This window comes from Aethalodelphis obliquidens, unplaced genomic scaffold, assembly GCF_003676395.1.
Source record: "Aethalodelphis obliquidens isolate GAN/ISIS:26980383/991018 unplaced genomic scaffold, ASM367639v1 scaffold136, whole genome shotgun sequence".
In the NCBI taxonomy this organism is placed as follows: Eukaryota; Metazoa; Chordata; class Mammalia; order Artiodactyla; family Delphinidae; genus Aethalodelphis; species Aethalodelphis obliquidens.
Genome location: NW_020838080.1, coordinates 207,776 through 230,216, shown reverse-complemented (window position 1 = coordinate 230,216; position 22,441 = coordinate 207,776). Strand labels below are relative to the sequence as shown.

The 22,441-nt window shown below is 38.2% G+C and overlaps 1 protein-coding gene and 1 non-coding gene across 2 annotated transcripts in view; one reads left to right on the top strand and one right to left on the bottom strand.

The window, feature by feature from the left end:
- F8 (coagulation factor VIII) overlaps window positions 1-22,441 on the top strand; it is a 121,996-nt gene that overhangs the window by 22,647 nt on the left and 76,908 nt on the right. The window contains exons 5-10 of the mRNA XM_027099677.1: window positions 3,265-3,333; window positions 5,965-6,066; window positions 7,871-8,092; window positions 8,826-9,078; window positions 9,374-9,545; window positions 19,181-19,274. Coding sequence (XP_026955478.1) covers window positions 3,265-3,333; window positions 5,965-6,066; window positions 7,871-8,092; window positions 8,826-9,078; window positions 9,374-9,545; window positions 19,181-19,274 — 912 coding nt within the window. The remainder of the gene's footprint in view (window positions 1-3,264; window positions 3,334-5,964; window positions 6,067-7,870; window positions 8,093-8,825; window positions 9,079-9,373; window positions 9,546-19,180; window positions 19,275-22,441) is intronic.
- LOC113616407 (small nucleolar RNA SNORA25) lies at window positions 4,065-4,192 on the bottom strand. The gene has a single exon (XR_003431290.1). It is a non-coding gene; the product is annotated as a small nucleolar RNA SNORA25 (small nucleolar RNA).

Genomic DNA, 22,441 nt, shown 5'->3' with positions numbered 1-22,441 from the left:
GTAGGATTGAGATGAAATAAGCCGGCAAGTACAAACATCTGAAAGAGGTTTCCTTTCCCTAGTGTCCTGCCAGGGAAAGGAGAATAATGTAGTCTCCGAGAAGAACAGATGCCCATCCTATGTAGCCAGAATGCACTCTAACGTTCAAGAAAAGCCAAGTTCTGGAATTAGCTCTCTCTTCTCTTCTTCTGCTTTCTACTTCAGATATCCTATGGGCTGTCTCAGTAGTGCCTTTTATAATTTTGTGTTAGATGCCTTGAAACCTCCATGAAGGTAAATACATCCAAGTGTGTGATCAATGGCGTATAGACCACTTCAGGAGGTTAGTCATCTGTAACCCAAAAACATAAAAATCTGAGAAAAGCAAGCATTTATACATGTTTATAAGTTCTTATTCTAAAAATCATAGTAATTTAAATTAAACCTTTTATAAAAAAATTTTTTCCCGGGAATTCCCCGGCGGTCCAGTGGTTAGGACTCTTCACTCTCACTGCTGAGGGCCCGGGTTCAATCCCTGGTCATGGAACTAAGATCCCACGAGCTGCACGGTGCAGCCAAAAAAAAAAAAATTATTGAAGTATAATTGACCTACAACACTATTATAGTTCTAAGTGCACAACATAGTGCCAAGTGAATGAACAAATGAAAAGATGCTCAACATTGCTAATCATCAGGGAAATACAAATCAAAACCTTGAGCTATCACTTCACACATATCAGAATGGCTATTATCAAAAAGACCACAAATAACAAGTGTTGGCAAGGATGTGGAGAAAAGGGAACCCTTGTGCACTGTTGGTGGGAACGTAAATTGGCACAGTCATTATGGAAAACAGTATGGAGGGTTCTCAAAAAATTAAAAATAGAGCTACCATATGATCCAGCAATTCCACTTCTGGGTATTTTTCAGAAGAAAATGAAAGCTCTAATTCGAAAAGATGTATGTACCCCAATGTTCATTGCAGCACTATTTACAACAGCCAAGATATGGAAGCAACCTAAGTGTCCATCAACAGATGAATGGGTAAAGAAGATGTGGGGAATATTACTCAGCCATGAAAAAGAATGAAATCTTGCCATTTGTGACAACATGGATGGACCAGAGGGCATTATCCTAAGTGAAATAAGTCAGAGGGAGAAAGAAGATACTGTATGATTTCACTTATATATGGAATCTAAAAAATAAAATAAATGAGGGACTTCCCTGGTGGTCCAGTGGTTAAGAATCCATGCTCCCAATGCAGTGAGCATGGGTTCAGTCCTGAGTTGGGGAATTAAGATCCCACATGCTGCACAGCATGGCCAAATAATAATAATAACAAAACAGAAACAAATTCATAGATAAAGAGAACAAACAGGTGGTTACCAGAGGGGAGAGAGGTGGAGGGATGAGTGAAATAGATGAGGGAGACTAAGAGGTACAAACCTCCAGTTACAAAATAAATTTGTCACAGGGATGAAATGTACAGCATGGCGAATATAGTCAATAACACTGTAATAACTTTGTATGGTGACAGATGGCAACTGGACTTATTGTGGTGATCTCTTGTAATGTATAGAAACATAGAATCACTATGTTGTGGACTTGGATTATATGTATAATGAGATGTGTCCATTATATTAGTATCATACAGTATCATATGTCATATAGTATCATATATCATATAGTATGATATATATGTCATATATAGTATCATATCACTGCCCTAAAAATCCTCTGTGCCCTGCCTATTCATCCTTCCCTCTCCTACCCTCTGGCAACCACTGTTCTTTAAATTGTCTCCATAGTTTTGCCTTTTCCGTATGTAGCCTTTTCATATTGGCTTCTTCCACTTAGTAACATGCATTTAAGGTTCCTCCATGTTTTTCATGGCTTGATAGCTTCTTTCTTTTTAGTGCTGAATAGTATTCTGTTGTCTGAATGGACCAGTTTATTTATCCATTCACCTACCGAAAGACATCAGTTTCACTACTTGATAATTTAAAAAATATATAATAAAAAAATTAAAATCTTTTCAGACAGCTTTACCTGTATTTTAAATTTGTATGGGTGAGTTAGTTTCTTCGTCCAATTTAACTTTTACTTTCCAAGCATTAAGTGTACAAGAGAGGACTTCTCTGGTGGCACAGTGGTTAAGAATCCACCTGCCAATGCAAGGGACACGGGTTCGAGCCCTGGTCCGGGAAGATCCCACATGCCGCGGAGCAACTAAGTCCATGCACCACAACTACTGAGCCTGCACTCTAGAGCCCATGAGCCACAACTACTGAGCCTGTGTGCCACAACTACTGAAGCCCACATGCCTAGAGCCCATGCTCCACAACAAGAGAAGCCACCACAAAGAGAAGCCCGTGCACTGCAACGAAGAGTAGCACCCGCTCGCTGCAACTAGAGAAAGCTGGTGCACATCAATGAAGATCCAATGCAGGCAAAAATAAATTAATTAATTAATTTTTTAAAAAAGTACAAGAGAGGAAAGAACATTATAAACAAAAATCTTCCTACTCAAAATAAACCTGCAAAGAAAACTTCCCAATCAAGTGAAAAAGTATGCTAAGAAAGACAGCTAACAAATTCAACAGTTAAAGCATGAAGCAAGCTTATTTGTAACATTGATAACTTTAAATATTGATATACATGGTGTTCATTTAAAGTGTGAGTATGTGTTTAATATAGACAGTAGTTATTTTGCTCATAACTTTTTTTTTTTTTTTTTTTTTTTTTTTTTGCGGTACGCGGGCCTCTCACTGCTGTGGCCTCTCCTGTCGTGGAGCACAGGCTCCGGACGTGCAGGCTCAGCGGCCATGGCTCACGGGCCCAGCCGCTCCACGGCATGTGGGATCCTCCCGGACTGGGGCACGAACCCGCGTCCCCTGCATCGGCAGGCGGACCCTCAACCACTGCGCCACCAGGGAAGCCCTCTTTTTCTGTTTTCTGTTTGTTCTGAATATACATATATATGAAATATGGTTATATGGACTTGTAGTTTGTATGTCTTTTTAATTTCTTTTTTAGTAATTAATTCTTAGTGTATTTTATAAAAGCAAGGGTCTGCAACAAATCTGAAATTTTTAAAAAAGTCCTTTACCCCGAATAATTTTAGAATTACTGGCATAGAAGATGTGACACCAAGGAAATAATGTTATGGTAAAGTTAGTAAGAGACCAAGAGACAAAGCAGTTGATGAAGTAATGTATCCTCGTAGTGTCATTTTCCTATGAGAGGATTTTCAATAGAAGATAAGTGCTCTCACTTCTTTTTCAGGGAGTCTGACCAAAGAAAGGACACAGACCTTGCACGAATTTGTACTACTTTTTGCTGTGTTTGATGAAGGTTAGTGAGCTGCAGTCTGAATTTTGGTCTCCTGAAAGAAATGAAATATATTAATTTAATGTGGTACTTGAGCATGAGGGCTGTTAATGTCCAGAGGAAGTGATTACAGAAAGATCATAAACGACGTTATCATTCAGGAATGATGCAGACAGGGATGAAAATGAATTCCAAGGAAAAAATGTAAGCTGAGTTCCACTGGCAGCTATGAAGTAAGAAGATAGAGTAGCTGGGTAACCTTGTCCCTCTTATTAAATCCATCAACAAAGACTTTTTGCTTTACTTTCTCTTTTTTTTTCCGGTTTGAAGCAAAGGAAAGTTTTATTCTTTGTGCAAAGAACAGAGAAGTGCGAGCTTGGACTCTAGAGCAAACGCCCTTCCGACAGGCCGTAGGCGGGGCTGCTTTATAGGGACGAGGGAAGGGGCGGAGCTCTCCCAGCGGCGCAGCTGCAGACTGCAGTGCGTGCACAGCGTCTCTGCACACGGCCTGCTGCGGCTGTCTGGCCTTGAGCGTCGTGGGCAGCTTCTGCTCCCAGCGGCGGAGCTGAGTCAAACCAGCAGGTGACGTGTCAAACCAGGAGGTCTGGTGTGAAGGGCTAGGGGCAAGACCTGTACCCGCGACAACGTTTCATGTATGTAATTTTGTTTTGTTTGGTTGTTTGTTAGTTTTGGTTAAACGTGGGAGACATTTATTTACTTTCCCACATCGCCAATCATGGATACGAGTGGCTAAGGTTTCTATCTCCTCAGGAAAACACAGCCCAATTGAGTGACTATCACATCCTTTGGAGAATTTCAGTCTTTGGTCACAGCATTTAAGAGCTCCTAGTTTTGGTCCCACAAGCCCTTTTTGAAGTGACTTATTGCTTTACTTTCTAAATGCCCCCTGTTATCTTTTAAAGAAATGTTTACTAAAAATCATATATATTTAAGGTGTACATCATGATGATTTTAGATAAACAGATACAGATAGAGAAATGATTACTACAGTCAAACTAACATATCTGCTCACAGAGTTGTTTCCTGTGTGTGGTGAGAGCCCCCGAAATCTGCCCCTTAGCATATCTCCAGTGCTCAGTGTAGTATGATTAAGTATAGTCATCACACTGCACATCTTAAAACCGAAAGCTTGTACCATTTGACCAACATTTCCCCGTTTCCCCAGACCCTGGCAGCCCCCCTCGTGTTCTGTGTTTCTATGAGTATACTTTTTCTTATCTTCATCTCTTACTTTTAAGTAACTTGGGCAAGTTACTTAACCCCTCCGTGTCTCAGTTTTATCCAGTTGAAAAGTGAAATAATAAGTACTATTTCATAGGATGGTTGTAAGGATTAAGCGGGTGATTTCGTCCTCGTCACCGTCATGATCACCTTCTGAAGTGAGACCCCCCCATCGTCTCTCTCCTGACTAGTCTCCTTGTCTTTTTGTGCCCCCTGACACTTCATTGTTACTATAGCAGCCAAAGGGAGCCTACCGAAATGTGAATCTGATCTTGTCACCCCAGCCCTTAAAATCCTTCAATTTTACATCAAGGCAAAATGTAAATGTCTTAACACACTGATACATGACCTAGTCTTTGACGACCTGTCTAGCCTCATTGTGCTTCTCTTCCTGCCTCACCGTTCATCACCGTTCAAGTTGCAGCCACACCGTACACGTTTTGTGTAACACCCAAAACACGCCATGCTTTTTCTTGTATCCGGACCTTTGCTTATGCTGTTGCTTCTGCCTGGAAAGCCTGTCTCCAGCTTCACACCAAGTTTCTCCTCCTTCTGGTCCAGGTTAGTTGCCTCTTTATATATTTCCACAGCACCTTGAGCTTCCTCCTTATGACACTAAATCATCATTGCTGGCTTTATTTAATATTTATCTTCTTTGACCTTGTATTCCTTTCTCTTCAGGCAAAGTGAGGTTCCTTCTCCTCTCTGCTCCCATAATAGCCTGTTCTTATCTCTCTTACATCACTCTTCACTCTGTATTATAATTGTCTGCTTCTCTGTCTATTCGAGCTAAATTGTAAGCGCCTAGAAGGTAGAGGCTGTGTCTTCTTTGTCATCAGTGCCTAGTGCTCAGCAGTGTTCAGTAAATATGTTTAACTGAATGAACAAATGAGTGGATCAAGGGATAAATGAACTTATGAGAGTTCCCCAAAGGCTGGGTGCCTCAGAAAGGTTCAGTCCTTTGCACAAGGAGCTGCTAATAATAATATTTATAGTGCCTTTCACTCTTGTTAATTCCAGGGATGAGGTTGGAAAGCTTTTGGGTTCTTGGGCTTTCATTATTGCAAACTGAATGAAGCAGTTAGGACAGGGACAGGTACTGGCAGCCTTTTCCTAGGATGCTTTTCATGTGCCTCCTTTTAAATAAGTCAGCTAATGAATAGAATGAAATCATCATGGTGCAAATTAACCGATATTCTCCCTTCCACTAGTTATCATCTGTCATTATTCCTTTCCAAGTAGTGTCATGGATAAATATAGGGAGAGATCATTACTTTGAGCGAGAAATAGCTGCCTTTTGGTAACTGTCTTCTCCCTTTTTCTTACTGACTTTGAGGGCAAATCATCTGTGCCTACTGTGCTGACATGAGACAGACACTTAGCTGGCCCTCTATTCGCATCCTCTCTCAACAGGGAAAAGTTGGCACTCAGGAAAAAATGAGTCCTTGACACAGGCTGTGGACCCTGCATCTGCAATGCACACAATCAATGGCTATATAAACAGGTCTCTGCCAGGTATGTACAGCCTGCTCAAGAATCCTCAAGAGCTTCTGCATTCACCACAGAGCTCTCTTCTCCAGTTCTCCTCAGTTATCTGAAAATTAAGGTTTCTTTTGCTTAAATGTAAATGGGCATCCAAGGATGAACAGATATTTAAGGAAAGCCTGAAACACAAAGACAATATGCAAAGATAAACAAAAGTAGTATGCCTTGCCTTATCATCCGTTCCATCTGGATGTTCCTGAGTTACATCCTTTTATAATAAATATAATAAACAGGTTTCTAGTAAGTAAAAAAAAAGTAATAATAGGATTATATGAAAAAGAAACAATCAAAACAAGAATATGCTCACAAAATTAGGAATATGATTGTCAAAATACAAACTTAATAGAAAGTGGTATAAAGCAAACCTCCCAGAAAGCAAAAGAAAAAGAGATTTTTAAAATCAAAGAAATGATAGAATGAAGTGTTAAAAAAAGAAAAGAGTTGAGTCTTTTATATAAAAATTTCCCAGCAGGATAAATAAAAAAGTATCCCCACACAAAATTAGGTTTGTGGAATTTCAAAGAACAAAGAGAAGATATATAAGCTTCCCCTGGGAGAAACAGGTCACATACAAAGGCATGAGAATTAGACTGGCAATGTAATAAACCAATACCTTAAAAGTTCTAAAGGAAAAGTTATTTTCAACCTAGAATTCATAGCCAAACTATAACTTAACTTTGGGGGAAGAATAAAGACATTTTCAGAAATGGTAGCCCTTAGAAGCCACTGAATATGTGCAACAATAAAACCAGAGAGTAAACCAAGAAAGAGGAAGTTGGAAAATTCAGACACCCAAGAAAATAATGAAGGACGAGGAAGGATATTTTCTTAACTCTTTTCTATATTTTTCAAGAATTCTATAATTAATATGCATGATTTCAGAATTAGAAAAGAAATTAACTTTCAAAACATGCAAGTCCCTGCTCTCACATATCAAGTTAATTAACCTCTCTGGGCATCAGTTTCCTCGCCTCTAAGTGAGGGATGGTAACTATAGTTTCTACATTCGTAGGGTTATTGGGAGTTAAAACTTGTAAAATACTTTGGACAGTGCTTGATGTTACACAAGTGCTCAGTAAACATTACTGTTATTAGTTATATTGCCATCATTGACGTTAGATTGGATGTGAGAAGTGAGAGTGGGGACAAGAATAACTCTCACTTGCATAATTGAATTCAGGATGGTACCATTCACTGAAATAAAGAAGTCTGGAATAAGGTGAGGTGATAAAGATTGAAAATTTGGTTTTGTACCTGTGGGTTTTATGAGATATCCATGTGAAGATATTGAGAAGGTATCAGTCTGTATCAGTCTGGAGTTAATACCATGAGAATGAATGATATTATTCAGGGAGAAAATTTGATTAACGAGAGAATAAGGCCTAGGGATGAGCCCTGGAGTGGTCCATCATTTAATGGATGGGTAAAGAAGGAGCAGTCACAAAATGAGACAGAAGAAGGAGCAGTCTAAGCCTTAGGGGAACAAAACTCTGTTGAAACAGAGGCCAGGGGAGGAGAGAATTTCCAGAAGAAATGAATGGTCAACAGATGCAGATGAAGACTGAAAAATACCCATTGGATTTAGCAGCATGATAGTCATTGATAATTTGGCAAGAGCTGTTAGTTTGACAGTACCCCAGTGTCCTTGGAAAGTTTGGTTCCAAGTCAAGATAATAAAATTTGTAAGGACAATTTGTTCATCCTATCCTAGAAAGTGTTTTCCATTTCAAATTCTCTACTTCTTGCTTATAGCTGTGTTATTCTTACTTTACAGGTCTGATTGGATGTCATAAGAAATCAGTCTATTGGCATGTGATTGGGATGGGCACCACCCCTGAAGTGCACTCAGTTTTCCTTGAAGGGCACACATTTCTTGTGAGGAACCATCGCCAGGCTTCTTTGGAGATCTCACCAATAACACTCCTTACTGCTCAGACACTCCTGATGGACCTTGGCCAGTTTCTACTGTTTTGTCATATCTCTTCCCACCAACATGGTAATGTCTGTGGATCTTAAAAATGAGTATTATAAATATCCAGCTCTTCTTTTAATGGAATTTACTGTCCACTGTCCAGTATAGGATTATGTTAGTTAGCCCTCAACTGAGATTCCCTAGTTGCCAGTTTTCAGAGCAAATAGTTCACCTTGAGTGTCAGAGGGCTTGATTATTAGTAGTACCTGTGAATGTACTGGTGAATCTACCTGTGATATAGGGAGGGGAAAATGAGGTGGCAAGAGTGAGGAGGACAGTGTATCATTGTTTTCCCAGCCTGATCACATTAAATAGGCTTCAGTACTATGGAGAGAGGGATTTTGGGTCATAGCTGAAGAGATGTTTTATGAGAAATTTAGGGAAAAGGAAAAAAGTACACTGTCTAGGTTATAATCATAAGGGCTCCAGGATATCAGTAGTGATGCCCAGAGCATTATATAGCAAATACAAATGGATATTCTGAGCAAATGAGTGAGTCTTGAAAAAGGGGTAAAACATATATTGGAGGAGAGTCAGGCAGAAGGGAAATGGTGAGTGCAAAGACCACAGGAAGAAACCAGAAAGTACCAGATAATGGGGAAGGTAATACATATAGGACAATGGCAAGAAAGGATATTGGTGTGGAGAAGGGAACACTTAAGAGAAGGCCTTGAAGGCCTAACAAGAAAGAACAAAGTCATAAGAGTTAAGGCAAGAAAGTCTCATTGGAACCTGACATTCGTTTGTCTGACTCCAGATGGTATGGAAGCTTATGTCACAGTAGATAGCTGCCCAGAAGAACCCCGCAAATGGATGAAGAGTAATGAAGAAGAAAATTATGATTTTTATGACTCTGACATGGATGTGGTCAGATTTGATGGTGACAGCGCTCCTCCCTTTATCCAAATCCGCTCAGTTGCGAAGAAGCATCCTAAAACCTGGGTCCACTACATTGCTGCTGAAGAGGACGACTGGGACTATGCTCCCTCAGTCCTTACCTCCAATGACAGGCAAGTACCTTTTGACTCTTGGTGCTATCTCTTCCCCATAATCAAAAATTCTTCCCAGTTATTCAAAACAACAAATCCTTAAGCCATGTTTAAGGTTAGGTACAGGTATAGAATCAAATGGCAAGGGCATTAATATGTTTGGTAAATTAACATAGCTAAACATCAGGGATGCTTATATTTTTCTCACTCCTTTCCTTGATTAAATCATATGAGCTATTTTAGAGTGGATTTTAGCAACCTGTCCTTTACCTAGAATTCTCCATTCCAACCTCTCATCTTTTTGTGTCTCACACAGAAGTTATAAAAGTCTGTATTTGAACAATGGTCCTCAGCGGATTGGTAGGAAGTACAAAAAAGTCCGATTTATAGCTTACACAGATGAAACATTTAAGACTCGTGAAGCTATTCAGTATGAATCAGGAATCCTGGGACCTTTACTTTATGGAGAAGTTGGAGACACACTTTTGGTAAGTTGAGGAAAAGATATAAGGTTGGGTAAGAAGACAAAGTCTGGAGGGTTTTGAGTTTTTTAAAACTTCATAATTCAGCCTTGTCTCCAATGGGCAGGATCTTTTAAAAATTATAAATGTTACACAAATGTGGATTATAAATTTGTTTTAAAATATTATAGAACAAAATATTTAATGCCACCCATTAAACCTGACACTCCTTTGAAATACTCATTGCTTAGACTTTCATACATATCCTTCTACAACTTTTAGAAGGATTTTACATTTGACTTGTAAGGAAAAGAACAAGAAGAATATGTGACAGAGAGTAGATATAGCCCACAAAGCCTAGAGCATTTACTATCTGTCCCTTTCCAGAAAATGTTTCCTGACCCTTGATATAGCATATTAACAATACTTATGCTTCAAATAACAGTGGCTTTAAAAAATAGGGAGTTATGTTTTCACAATCAATTTAGAGATAGATAGATGGCATGTCAACGGTAAAAAAATGCACAACCTAAAAGTTGAGAGTTATGTTTTATTTGGCGGACATTCTTAGGACTTCAAGCCCAGGAGACAGTGTCTCAAGTAACCCTGAGAGAACTGCTCCAAGGAGGCAAGGGGGGAGCCAGGGTATATAGGAGTTTTGCAACAAATGGCAGGTAGTAGGAACAAAAGATTACTGCTAATTAAAGAAAACCAGGTATCCCGAGTTAAGGAATTTAGTACTTTTCTATGTATGGGAAGATGCAAGAATCTAGGCTTATTGAAATCATTCCTTTGAACTGCACCTCAGCTATCTGTATCCTGTGCTTTCTCATCCTGCGTTTCCTTAAGCTGCACCATTGGGTGTGGCTGCAGTCTGATGACTGCTAGACAGCCGGGCATTCTTTGTTTCCTCTCCTGAGTTACCTCAGGGCTCACTGATGGCTGCGGCATCCTTTGTTTACTGATATGGCAGGCAGGTTCTTAACATGGCTATATTTTGCTTATATATTTGTAAAAGGTTTTATGCATTATAAATATTAACACATTGTTATTTGTCTTTCAAATATTTTTCTCAGTCTGTCACTTGTACTTTAACTCCTTTGTGATGTCTTTTGTCCTATAAAAATTTTCAGTCTTTATGTAGTCAAGATCTTTTCTCAATCTTTAAGTTTATATTTTTCTGGATATTTTTCATTTATGTTTTCTGCCTAGGAACATCTTCACTACCTCTAAGAGATTATAAATATGGTCTACTATATTTTCTTGTTTTACATTTACATTTTTATTTTTACAATAAGCATTTTAATTGCTCTGGAAGTTACTTTTGGGTATAGAGCATCGTGTCAAATAGGGATTTCCCCAAGTGACAGCCAATTGGTCCAATCAATCCTTTCTTCACTAATTCTAAAATGCCTTTTTTATTATATACTAAAATGATAAAATCTGTTCTGTTTAACTGATCTGTTACCACACTGTTTTAATGACTGCAACCTTGTGATGTGTTTTGATATTTGTAGGGCATGTCTACCTTCATTTTACTTCTTTAAAATTTTAATTAACTATTAACGTACAGTTTTTCTTCATGAATTTTATTTACCTATTTTTGAATTAGCCAGTACAAATAACTCAAAAGGCAAAAAAGATTATGCAAGAAAAAGCAAGCTTTCCTTCCTCCCAGACTTCCAGTCCCATAGTCTGACCAGCTATCGTTGCTCTCAGTTTTTTATATCCCCTTTCAGAAACAAGTGTATGTGCACATATTTCACACAAAAATAGAAGCACTATGTAGATTTTAACAATATATCTTGGATATCATTTCATATCAGTATATGTAGGTCTACCTCATTCTTTCATGTTTGTAAGCTATGCTCTTGTATATGCTGAATCCTATAAGGCTTTTCTGTTAATGTGAGAACTTGAGGACTATTTTTTACTTTTTATATGGAAATTATCAAACATACCCAGAAGTAGAAAGAATAGTAAAATAAACTTCTTTGAACCCATCACTCAGCTTCAACAGTTATCAACAAATGGCTAATTTCATTTTGTCTATAAACTAACTAGGCCTAACAGACATCTACAGACCAGGCCACCCAACTCCAATAGAATATATATTCTTCTCAAATGCACAGGAAACATTCTCCAGGATAGATTATACATTAGGCCACAAACCAAGTCTCAAAAATTTTAAAGAAAACTATAGTTCAAAATTCCTTGTGAATATAGATGCAAAAATCCTCCACGTTATTAAGCCAGATCTAGCAACATTTTAAAAAGATCATATACTATAATCAAGTGAGATTTATCTCAGGAATGTAGGGATGGTTCAACATATGAAAATTAATGCAATACAACATATTACTTGAATAAAGGACAAAAGCACATGATCATGTAATATGTGAAGAAAAAGGGCTTGACAAACTCCATTACCCATTCGTGATAGAAAAAACTCAGTGAACTAGCAACACAATGCAAGGTCCTTAACTTGATGAAGAACATCTAAGAAAAACGTATAATACGCTGAAAGACTAAATGTTTTCCCCCTGAGATTAGGAACAAGTTAAGATGTCCACTCTTGGCGGGGCGGGGGCAGGGGCAGCAGCTCCGGGGGCGCCGAGGCCCCACTCGCCCCATCACGCCGTTGCTGCCCAGACGCCGTGGCCCCCCGTCCAACCCCGCTGCACCTGCGGAGACTCGGCAAAGTGCCGGGTGGGCACGGGGCAGTCTCCACGTCCTCGAATCTGCCCTTTCAGTTGTTTTCTTGACGTGACCTTAAGTCACCCAGAACTAACTGGGACGCCCGGTCCAGCGGTCGAAGGGGAACCGGAGGGTCTCTGCCTGACCGAAATGGTAACCTGGCAGCAGGGGAAGCTGGCGAGAGGCTCTAGAAGTTGCCTGAGAACTTTGTGCCATCGGCAGCTCCTGCCTAAAATCGTCGGGAGCTGCTAAAATTGTCTTTAGGAAGGCTGGCAGCCAAGTTTGACACCCCAGCGTTCCATACAAGGATAGACGGTGACTTGGGAGGTAATTTCCACATCCTGCTATTTGTGTTCAGGGTCGAGGCTTATGGACGACACGAAGGGAAGACAAGGGAAGGACGATGGATGCGAACATGTCCACGGAAGCATTGCCCCAGCTCTGAACTGGGTCGGCCTACTGTTGGCATCGCAGCAAAGGGTCAAGGCCAGGCCAGGCCTGCAGAGGGTGCCTCCTAACTTCACTGTTGACCCCAAGTGCAGACTGTCCTACAAACGGGTTAGAAAGGATGATTTGGGTTTCTAGTCATTAGAAGTTTTTTGAGGTTTCTGTTTAAAATTTTAAAAGAGATTTAGAAACACGAGGCATATTTTGGAGGGAAAGCAGATGAAAGAAAAGCGTTTTCCTTCTGCGTGAAAACCTAAGTATAAAGGTATGGCTTATACTAGGTGGGCATTCCCACCTACAAGGGTCAAATTCAGAGTAAAATTGAAGAGTGTTTGAAAATCAACTCAATCAATGCCAAGTATGGAGGATGCAAAGACAAACTGGACAATGTCTTTTTTCATAAGAAGTGTACAATTTAGTAAGGAAAAAAGAGAACAGGACTTGTGGAGAGGACATATTTCAAGAAGAGTGAATGCGATATGTAGTCTGGTTTGGCAAGAAAATAATGCTGCTGTAGAAGGGCGTGGTGAGTGATAAGCTCAATGGATGCGGTTAAAGATGTTGTGAAAGGCCCTACATACTCAGCTGGTTTTGAACACAATTGAACAGATGAGGAACCCTTGATAAGAAAATATAGGAGTGTGGACTTCCCTGGTGGTGCAGTGGTTAAGAATCCGCCTGCCAATGCAGGGGACACGGGTTCGAGCCCTGGCTCAGGAAGATCCCACAAGCCACGGAGCAACTAAGCCCGTGCGCCACAACTACTGAGCCTACATGCGGCAACTACTGAAGCCCGTGTGCCTAGAGCCCGTGCTCTGCAACAAGAGAAGCCACCACAATGAGAAGCCCATGCACTGCAACGAAGAGTAGCCCCCACTCGCCGCAACTAGAGAAAGCCCAGGCACAGCAATGAAGACCCAACGCAGCCCAAAATAAATTAATTAATAACTTAAAAAAATAAGAAATAACAGATAAGTTATGCCAAGGTCCATAGAATATCATCTACCTGAACCAAAATCTGTCCACACATCTTAAAAAAAAAACCATGAGGTGTACAAGGAGTACAAATAAAGTTACACATGATTCATACGATACTAGGAAATGGAGGGTACCACAAACATCAAATTACCAGAAAATTGCTAAGTAGCAAACTCCAGCAAGAGCAACCTTCCTCCACTGCTGCAAGACTCTAGACTGATACTGGAGTTAGAAGAAAAGGCTTCTATTTTATTTTTGTATTGCAATATAGTTGATATACAATATTATGTTAGCTTTAGCTGTGCTACATAGTTATTTGATATTTGCATACATTATGAAATGTTCACCACAGTAAGTCTAGTAACCATCTGTCTCCATACAGATTTATTGCAATGTTATTACTTAGGCTGTATATGACATCTCCATGGCATATTTCTTATTTAAGTGGAGGTTTGTACCTCTTAACCCCCTTCACCTATTTTGCCCTTCCACCACCCTCCCCTCTGACAACCGTTGGCTTGTTTTCTGTATGTGTTGTGTCTGTTTTGTTTGTTTTGTATTTTAGATTCAACATATAACTGAGATCATACAGTAAAAAAAAAAAAGGATGTCCACTCTTGTTACTTTTATTTAATACTGAACTGGAAGCCAATGCAATAAGGCAAAAAATAAAAAGGAATTAGATGCATTTGGATTGGAAAGAAAGAAATAATACTGTCTTTATTTGCTGATGATATGATCTTTTATGCAGAAAATCCTAAGGCATCTACTAAAAAGCTATTAGAACTAATAAACAAGTACAGCAAGTTTGCAAGATTCAAGATCAATACTAAAAAATAAGTTGTATTTCTATACACTTCAATGAAAAATCTGCAAATGAAATTAAGAAAACAGTTTCATTCATGATAACATAAAAAAAGAATGAAATAACTTGGGGAAAATGTAACAAAAAAGGTGCAACACTTGTACAGTGAAAACAACTAATTGTTACTGAGATAATTTTTTAAATATCTAAATAAATGGAAAAACATATATTTATGGATTGGAAGAGTCACTTACTGTTAAGACTCTTCCAAATTTGTCTATAGATACAAATTAAATCCCTATCAAAATCCCAACTGCCTTTTTTGCAGAAATTGACAAGCTGATCCTAAAATACAGATGGAATTGCATAGGACCCTTCATAAACAAATGAATCTTGGGGGAAAACAAACAACAGAGTTTGAGGACTCACACATCAATTTCAAAAATTACCACAAACTATAGTAATCATGACAGTGTGGTACTGGCATAAGGATAGATATATAGATCAATGGAAGACAATTGAGAGTCCAGAAATAAACCTACATATCTATGAACACTTGACTTATTTTTTTCATTGAAGTATAGTTGATTTACAGTATTGTGTTAGTTTCAAGTGTACAGCATGGTGATTCTGTATTTTTGCAGATTATACTCCATTATAGGTTATTATAAATATTGGGTATAATTCCCTGTGCTATACAGTATATCCTTGTTGCTTATCTATTTTATGTATAGTAGTTTGTATCTGTTAATCTCATACTCCTAATTTGACACCCCCTCGTTTTCCCTTTGGTAACTATAGGTTCGTTTTCTATGTCTGTGTGTCTGTTTCTGTTTTGTAAATAAGCTCATTTGTATCATTTTTTTAGATTCCACATGTAAGTGATATCATATGAAATTAGTCTCTCTTTGACTTACTTTACTTAGTATGATAATTTCTGGGTCCATCCATGTTGCTGCAAATGGCATTATTTTGTTCTTTTTTATGGCTGAGTAGTATTCCATTGTATATATATGCAATGTCTTCTTTATCCATTCATCTGTAGATGGACATTTAGGTTGCTTCCATGTCTTGGCTATTGTAAATAGTGCTGCTATGAACATAGGGGTACATGTATCTTGTAGAATTAGAGTTTTCATCTTTTCTGGATATATGCCTAGGAGTGGGATTGCTGGATCATATGGTAGCTCTATTTTTAGTTTTTTCAAAGGAACCTCCATACTGTTTTCCACAGTGACTGCAACAATTTATATTCCCACCAGCAGTGTAGGAGGTGAACACTTGACTTTTCACAAATGTCCTAAGACCAATCAATGGGGAAAGAATAGTATTTTTAACAAATAGTACTCGGACAACTGGATACCCACATGAAAAAGAAAGAAGTTTGACCCCTTCCTTATACCATACACAAATTGAAGGTGGATCAAAGATATAAATGTTAGAGCTAAAACTAAAACCCTTAGAAGAATATACAGGAGTAAATCTTTGTGACCTTGGATTATACAATGGTTTCTTAGATATGACATCAAAAGCAGCAAGCAACAAAAGATAAAATAGATTGGACTTCATCACAATTAAAAACTTTTGTGCCTCAAAGGATACCAACCAGAAAGTGAAAAGACAACCCATGGAATGGGAGAAAATAATTGCAAATCATATATCTGATGAGGGAATAGTATCCAGAATTTATAAAGGACTCTTACTCAGTAATAAAAAAAACTCAATAATAAAAAGGCAAATAGGGACTTCCCTGGTGGTCCAGTGGGTAAGGCTCTGTGCTCCCAATACAGGGGGCCTGGGTTCGAACTCTGGTCGGGGAAGTAGATCCCGCATGCATGCCACAACTAAGTAGTCCGCATGCCACAACTAAAGATCCCGCATGCTGCAATGAATATCCCACGTGCCGCAACTAAGACCTGGCACAGCCAAAACAAACAAATAAATAAATGTTTTAAAAATAAATTAAAAAGGCAAATAATCCAACTGAAAAATAAGCAAAGGATTTGTATAGACGCTTCTCCAGGGATGATATATAAAGGAGTGACCAATACGCACATGAAAAGATGCTGAACATTATTAGCTATTGGGGAAATGCAAATCAAAATCGCAATGAGATACCATTTCACACCCACTAAAATAGCTATAATCAACAAGACAGATAATAACAAGCGTTGGTGAGGATGCAGAGAAATTGGAAGCTTCATAAACTACTGATGGGAATGTAAAAATTTGCAGCCACTTTGGAAAACAGTTTATCCATTCCTCAGAATGTTAAAAATGGAATTACCATGTGATCCAGCAATTTCTTCTAGGCATATACTCAAGAGAAAGGAAAACATAGGTCCACACAAAGACTTGTATGTGAATGTTCATAGCAGCACTATTCATAATAGCCCCAAATTGGAAGCCATTCAAATGTTCACCAATTGGTGAATGAATAAACAAAATGTAGTGTACCCATATAATTGGAACACTAGTCAGCAATTAAAAGAAATGAACTACTCATACATGATACAACATGGATAAAACTCAAAACATTATGATAAGTTAAAGAAGCCAAGCAAAAAAGACGTATTACATGATTTAATTTATGTGAAATATCTTAAAAAGGCCAACTTATAAAGCAGAAAGCATATTAGCAGCTCAGGACTCCAACTGTGTGTGTTCCACTAAACCAGTCAGAAAGTGCCTCACCTTTAATGACCCAGCATCAGCAATCACACAGCATCTCATGGCATAATCTGAGTAAAAGCAGTCAAAGTCCACCCAGAATCAAGGAGAGGGAAACTTTGGCCTACCTCTTGTTGGGAGGAGTGTCGAAGAATTTGGGAACCATGTTTGAAAACTGCCACATAAATTGACAGCTTGCTTCTCAAAAGCAACAAAGGAAGCCAGAAGACAATGAAATTATGTCTTTAATGTGTTGAAAGAAAATCGCTATCAACCTAGCAAGAATTACCATTTTATTGGCAATTTATACCAATATTCAAGGAATATATAATTTTATATTAAAATTTTAAATGTAGAGTATAAGAAAAAAGTAAAGACCCACCAGTTCTTTATTAGGCTAGCATAGCCTTAGTTGTAAACCTGAGCAGGACAGTATGAGAAAGGAAAATTAAAATTACAGACCAATTGCATTATAAACATGGATTCAAAAAATCCTAAACAAAAATTAATAAACCCAATGGAGCAATATATTAAAAAGATAATACATTATGACCTGGTTGATTTATCGGAGGAGTACTAGATGAATTTAACATTAGAAAATCAAATATGGTAATCCATCATATTAACACATAAAAGGGTAAAATATAATTTGAAAATCTCAATAGTTTCATACAAATATTTATCAAAGTTCAACATCCATCCATAATAAAAAGTCATAGGAAATTGAGATCACAAGGGACATCCTTATCCTGATAAATATCTGAAGAAAATCTATAGGCACCAATCATACTTGGTGGTGAAACTGAGAAATCCTTCTGTTTAAGATCAGATCAGGACAAGAAACAGTAACAAGTATCACAACCTCTATTTAATATTTTACTAGAAATCCTAGCCAGTATTCTTAGGAGAAAAAAAGTTTTAAGATTGGAAATGAATAAACAAAACTGTTATTATTTGAAGATTAAGTAACTGAATGACAGTGGGAGCTATATTTGTCATTGTTGAAGAGGGTAATTATAAATAAACAAAAAGGAAAGGCTAGAATAAATCATGTGATACTGGATTACAGTTGGAGACATTACTATGAGTTCATGTTCGCCAAATATAGATACAGATGGATGCATACAGAAATAATTACATATGTGTGTGTATGTTTAGGTTAGTATGTTTCCTAGCGCTGTCCACTGAGAGGATCTAGAAGCAATGACATCCCAGTAGCAATGAGCACACCCAGATCTTGGTTTCTAATACCATTCTCTGATGAAAGGAACCAAGGCCATTTGGAGAATGGATGATTCTAGGGCTGGGCCAGGGAAAACATAAGATGAGCCTGGAGAATCTTGTGGTTCCAAAAAGTAAGAAAGTGCTCAAAAAATAAAAGGATGGGACAATGTTAAAGAAATATAGGAGCTTCTAACAGCCAAGCTGGAAGAATATGAGCAATAAAATAAATAAAGTATAACATAAATATCCACTGCACCACCAGGGAAGCCCAGAAGTTGGTTTTTTATCTTCATATCATAGAACCTCAGGCATAGAGCCCAGCTGATATGTTCAGAGTTCTTAATGCTGCTTCCATGTTATCACTCTTCTATCCTACTTCTCTTTTAAAGGTCGTGCAATCAGACAATTCCAACTGCCACCCTTGCTTAATGCTGTAATCAGCAGTCCTTCTGGTCATGCCTGCGCATCCGGTGAAGATTTTATCACTTGAACCAGTTTTCCCTTCCACTGTTGGGGAATTCAGGGCCCAAATGGTGGGAAAGGCTGAGGGGAAGCAGTACCCTCAGCAGACATCCAAATTTCAATTACTAATGTCAGAAGGTGCAAGGAATTCTTCCTGAAGTGATTAAAATAATTTTAAATAAATGGAAAGGAACCTTTAGTGAGAAACCTAAGTAGCTGTCTGAGCAATTTTATGAAAAGAACAAACATTTTGAGCTTTATCTAGGCTCAAAGCCCCATACTATAGATACAAGGCAGCTTTTTTCTGGAGGTAGGCCACACTTTTCTTGTTGATCCTAATTGTCTTGTACCTAATCTTATATCTCATTTATACTTTCAGATTATATTTAAGAATAAAGCAAGCCGACCATATAACATCTACCCTCATGGAATCACTGATGTCAGTCCTTTGCACCCAGGGAGATTTCCAAAAGGTAAGTGTTACCTCAATTTTATAGGTCTTCCTTACCTGTAGGTACAGATGAGGGCACAGCCGCAATAACAACTAAAACCACGCACATTTATCACCCCACCATCCTTATTCTCTTAAGTTTTATTTTATTTGAAAATATGTCTTTATTTTGCCTTCGCTTTTGAAGGATAATTTTGCTGGACATAGAATTCTGGGTTGAGAGGGTTTCTTTTTCCTTTTAGCACATTCAAAATATTGTTTTACTATCTTCTTGCCTTTATAATAGCTAAATTCTATTCCGTCATTCTTCCCCTGTATGCCATTTTTCTCTGGCTGTGATTTTCTTCATATCTATCCTACTTGGGGTTCACTGATCTTCCTGTGAGTCACAATATTTGTATTTTTGTTTTTAATAGCCAGGCCTTTGTCCCCAAATGAAGTAATAAGTTGCACTTCTACTAGTCATGTATGAAAATATAATTTCCCACATCCTTGATAGCTAGAAGATAATAGTCTTTTAAAATCCTGCTAATCTGGTGGGTGAAAAGTGGTATTTCATTGTTGCTTTAATTTTACTTGGGGATGAACATTTATTTTATCAAAATAATACATGCTTAAAATATTGAAAGGCTGTAAGTTCCACTCCCTAGAGGCATCCATTTTTAAGCATTTCTGTTTTAGATTTTTGGTAGTTATCTCTATAGCTCTAAAAAAATCATTTATATGCTACTCCTTTGTTTTTCAGCTTTAGACATTATAGGTTTATTTTGTGTTAAATGAGGATTTAGCATTGTGCTTCTTCCATTCCATTTGTTTTAGACTTTCATCAGTGCTTTTAGTTCCTCAACTGGCTATCATTAGAATTGAAAAAAACATGCTAAATACCTACGTTTTGTATACATTAAGGTACTAACAACAGTTTCCCACTTCTTCTCCTCTATTCTTCCATTCCCCCACTGCTGCCAGCTATACCTTTACTTTTATAAAACTAAAGTTGATAACATTTACATTTTGCACTGTAATTTCAAATAACTCCTTGCTTTTTCTATATATTTATTCTAAACTTTCAAAGTCAAAAAGCCAGCATTTATATTATTTTAGTATGTTTCTTATTATAAGTATATGAGTTTACTGCAGGACTAGGTGATATGCTATGATTATTCTTTTGTCTACAGTTCCAATGATTTTACTGTTAAGGTCAAATGGATTATCCTTCTTTATTCTCTACCAGTAGTTCAAAATCATGGTAAATTTTAGTTTGCTTTATATTAGGACCATGCTGATCTTGGAATTTTTGTGTTTGTATTCCTGAAAAAAGACTTTTTTTTCTTTTTTTTTAATATTCTGTTGCAGTGGTTTTTTTAAAATACATTTATTTTATTTTTGGCTGCGTTGGGTCTTTGTTGCTGCACGCGGGCCCCCTCTAGTTGTGGTGAGCGGGGGCCACTTCTCATTGCAGTGTCTTCTCTTGTTGCGGAGCATGGGCTCTATGTGCACAGGCTTCAGTAGTTGTGGCTCGTGGGCTCTAGAGCGCAGGCCCAGCAGCTGCGGTGCACAGGCTTAGCTGCTCCGCGGCATGTGGGATCTTCCCGGACCAGGGCTCGAACCTGTGTCTCCCACATTGGCAGGTGGACTCCTAACCACTGTGCCACCAGGGAAGCCCCGACTTTCTTTTCTTTTATCAGGAGAAGAAATGTATGCCTTTTCAGCATATCCCTTAGGTCTTCCAGCTTCTTAATCGTGCTGTTTATTGGTATCTGATCCTTTTTTCTTCTAAAGATGTTCTTGTAGTTCACCAGCTGACTATTCTAATTTGGATTATATGCTTTCTAGGCCTGCTACAAAGCTGCCATCTTTGGATTTTTTTTTATTTGGACTTGTAGGCTAGTGTCATTACTGCTCCTATCTTGTACATTTCTGGTTTTTGATTTCTTTTGTTTTTCTGGAAGTATACCTTCAATATACTTCTGAATACATTTAGTATATAGGGGGAAAACTTTATGAGTCCTTTAGTATTATATGATGTATAGATAAGCTGGTTATAAATAATTTTCAATCCACTGTTTTCTGATACTCATTGTTGCTGATGAAAATTCTAATGCTAAATTGACTTGCAGTTCCTTTATGGGAGAAGGGCAATGTAACAGAATTCTGGGGAGATATTGAATGTGTACCCTGAAATTTGGAGGCATACGCAAATACAATTCCTGGTAACTTGCTTTTTATGTGGAAAACTCTGAAGGCTTTACTGCTTATAACTAGCAGATAAGAAGAGAGGGTAAGAGTGGAGCAGTCTGCCCTTCTGCTGTTTGACCTGGCTAGGATGCATGAGTTTTCTCCGTAAAAAGTAGATACTGTTGCAAGTAGCTGGCTTGCTCTCTTTTGAAGATACCCTGCCTAAGAAGGCAGCCTGACAGGGTGAGGGATGCCAGAAATAACAGGCTCTTGCATACATCACTAGACATAAGAAGAGCTGGGGAGGGAGGAGGGCTGCGGAAGGATAACTGAAGTAAGCATCTCTCATGTATACGGTGCTGAGGTCCCGAAGGTTACTCCAAGGAAACCATACATGTACCCTAGGAAAAGACCAGCATCTCAGCACCTGCCACACAGAAAGCATTGGTGACCAAACAGTGTAGTCAGAGAGAGAGCGCTCACACAGCAGGACCTACTAAGCAAAACTCTATTTGCCCTTTCCTCTAATACCCATCTACCCTCACTCCCTATTACGTTAACCCTGACCTATGGTTAGGGAATGGATATAGACTGGATCTTTAGGTATTAAACATACGCAAAAGTGAGTTTTAATTACTAAAATCAGACAGTTCTTGTCCTGAGGACCCTTTAGCCCAAGGGCAGATTTTAATTCTTGCTTCCATTCCTCACAGAGGCCAGATACCACAAGTCTTGATACCACATGTGAGTTAAAACTTCAATGTGCAGTCTTTCAGCATCTATTCAGGCCACTCTGGCTTTGTTGTGTCTTTCTTTTTGGCACTTGGGTTTTTTTTTTCTTCTTTATACATTTTCAGTTATGTATTTAAAATGTTTAAAAAAAATGTTTAAAAGTATTATTATCTATTATTTCTATTAGTGGGTAGACCTGCTCATTTCAACTCAAATTAACATGCTAGCAGAAATCTCCTGAACCCTTTTTTTTTTTTTTTTTTTTTTTTTTTTTTTTTTTGT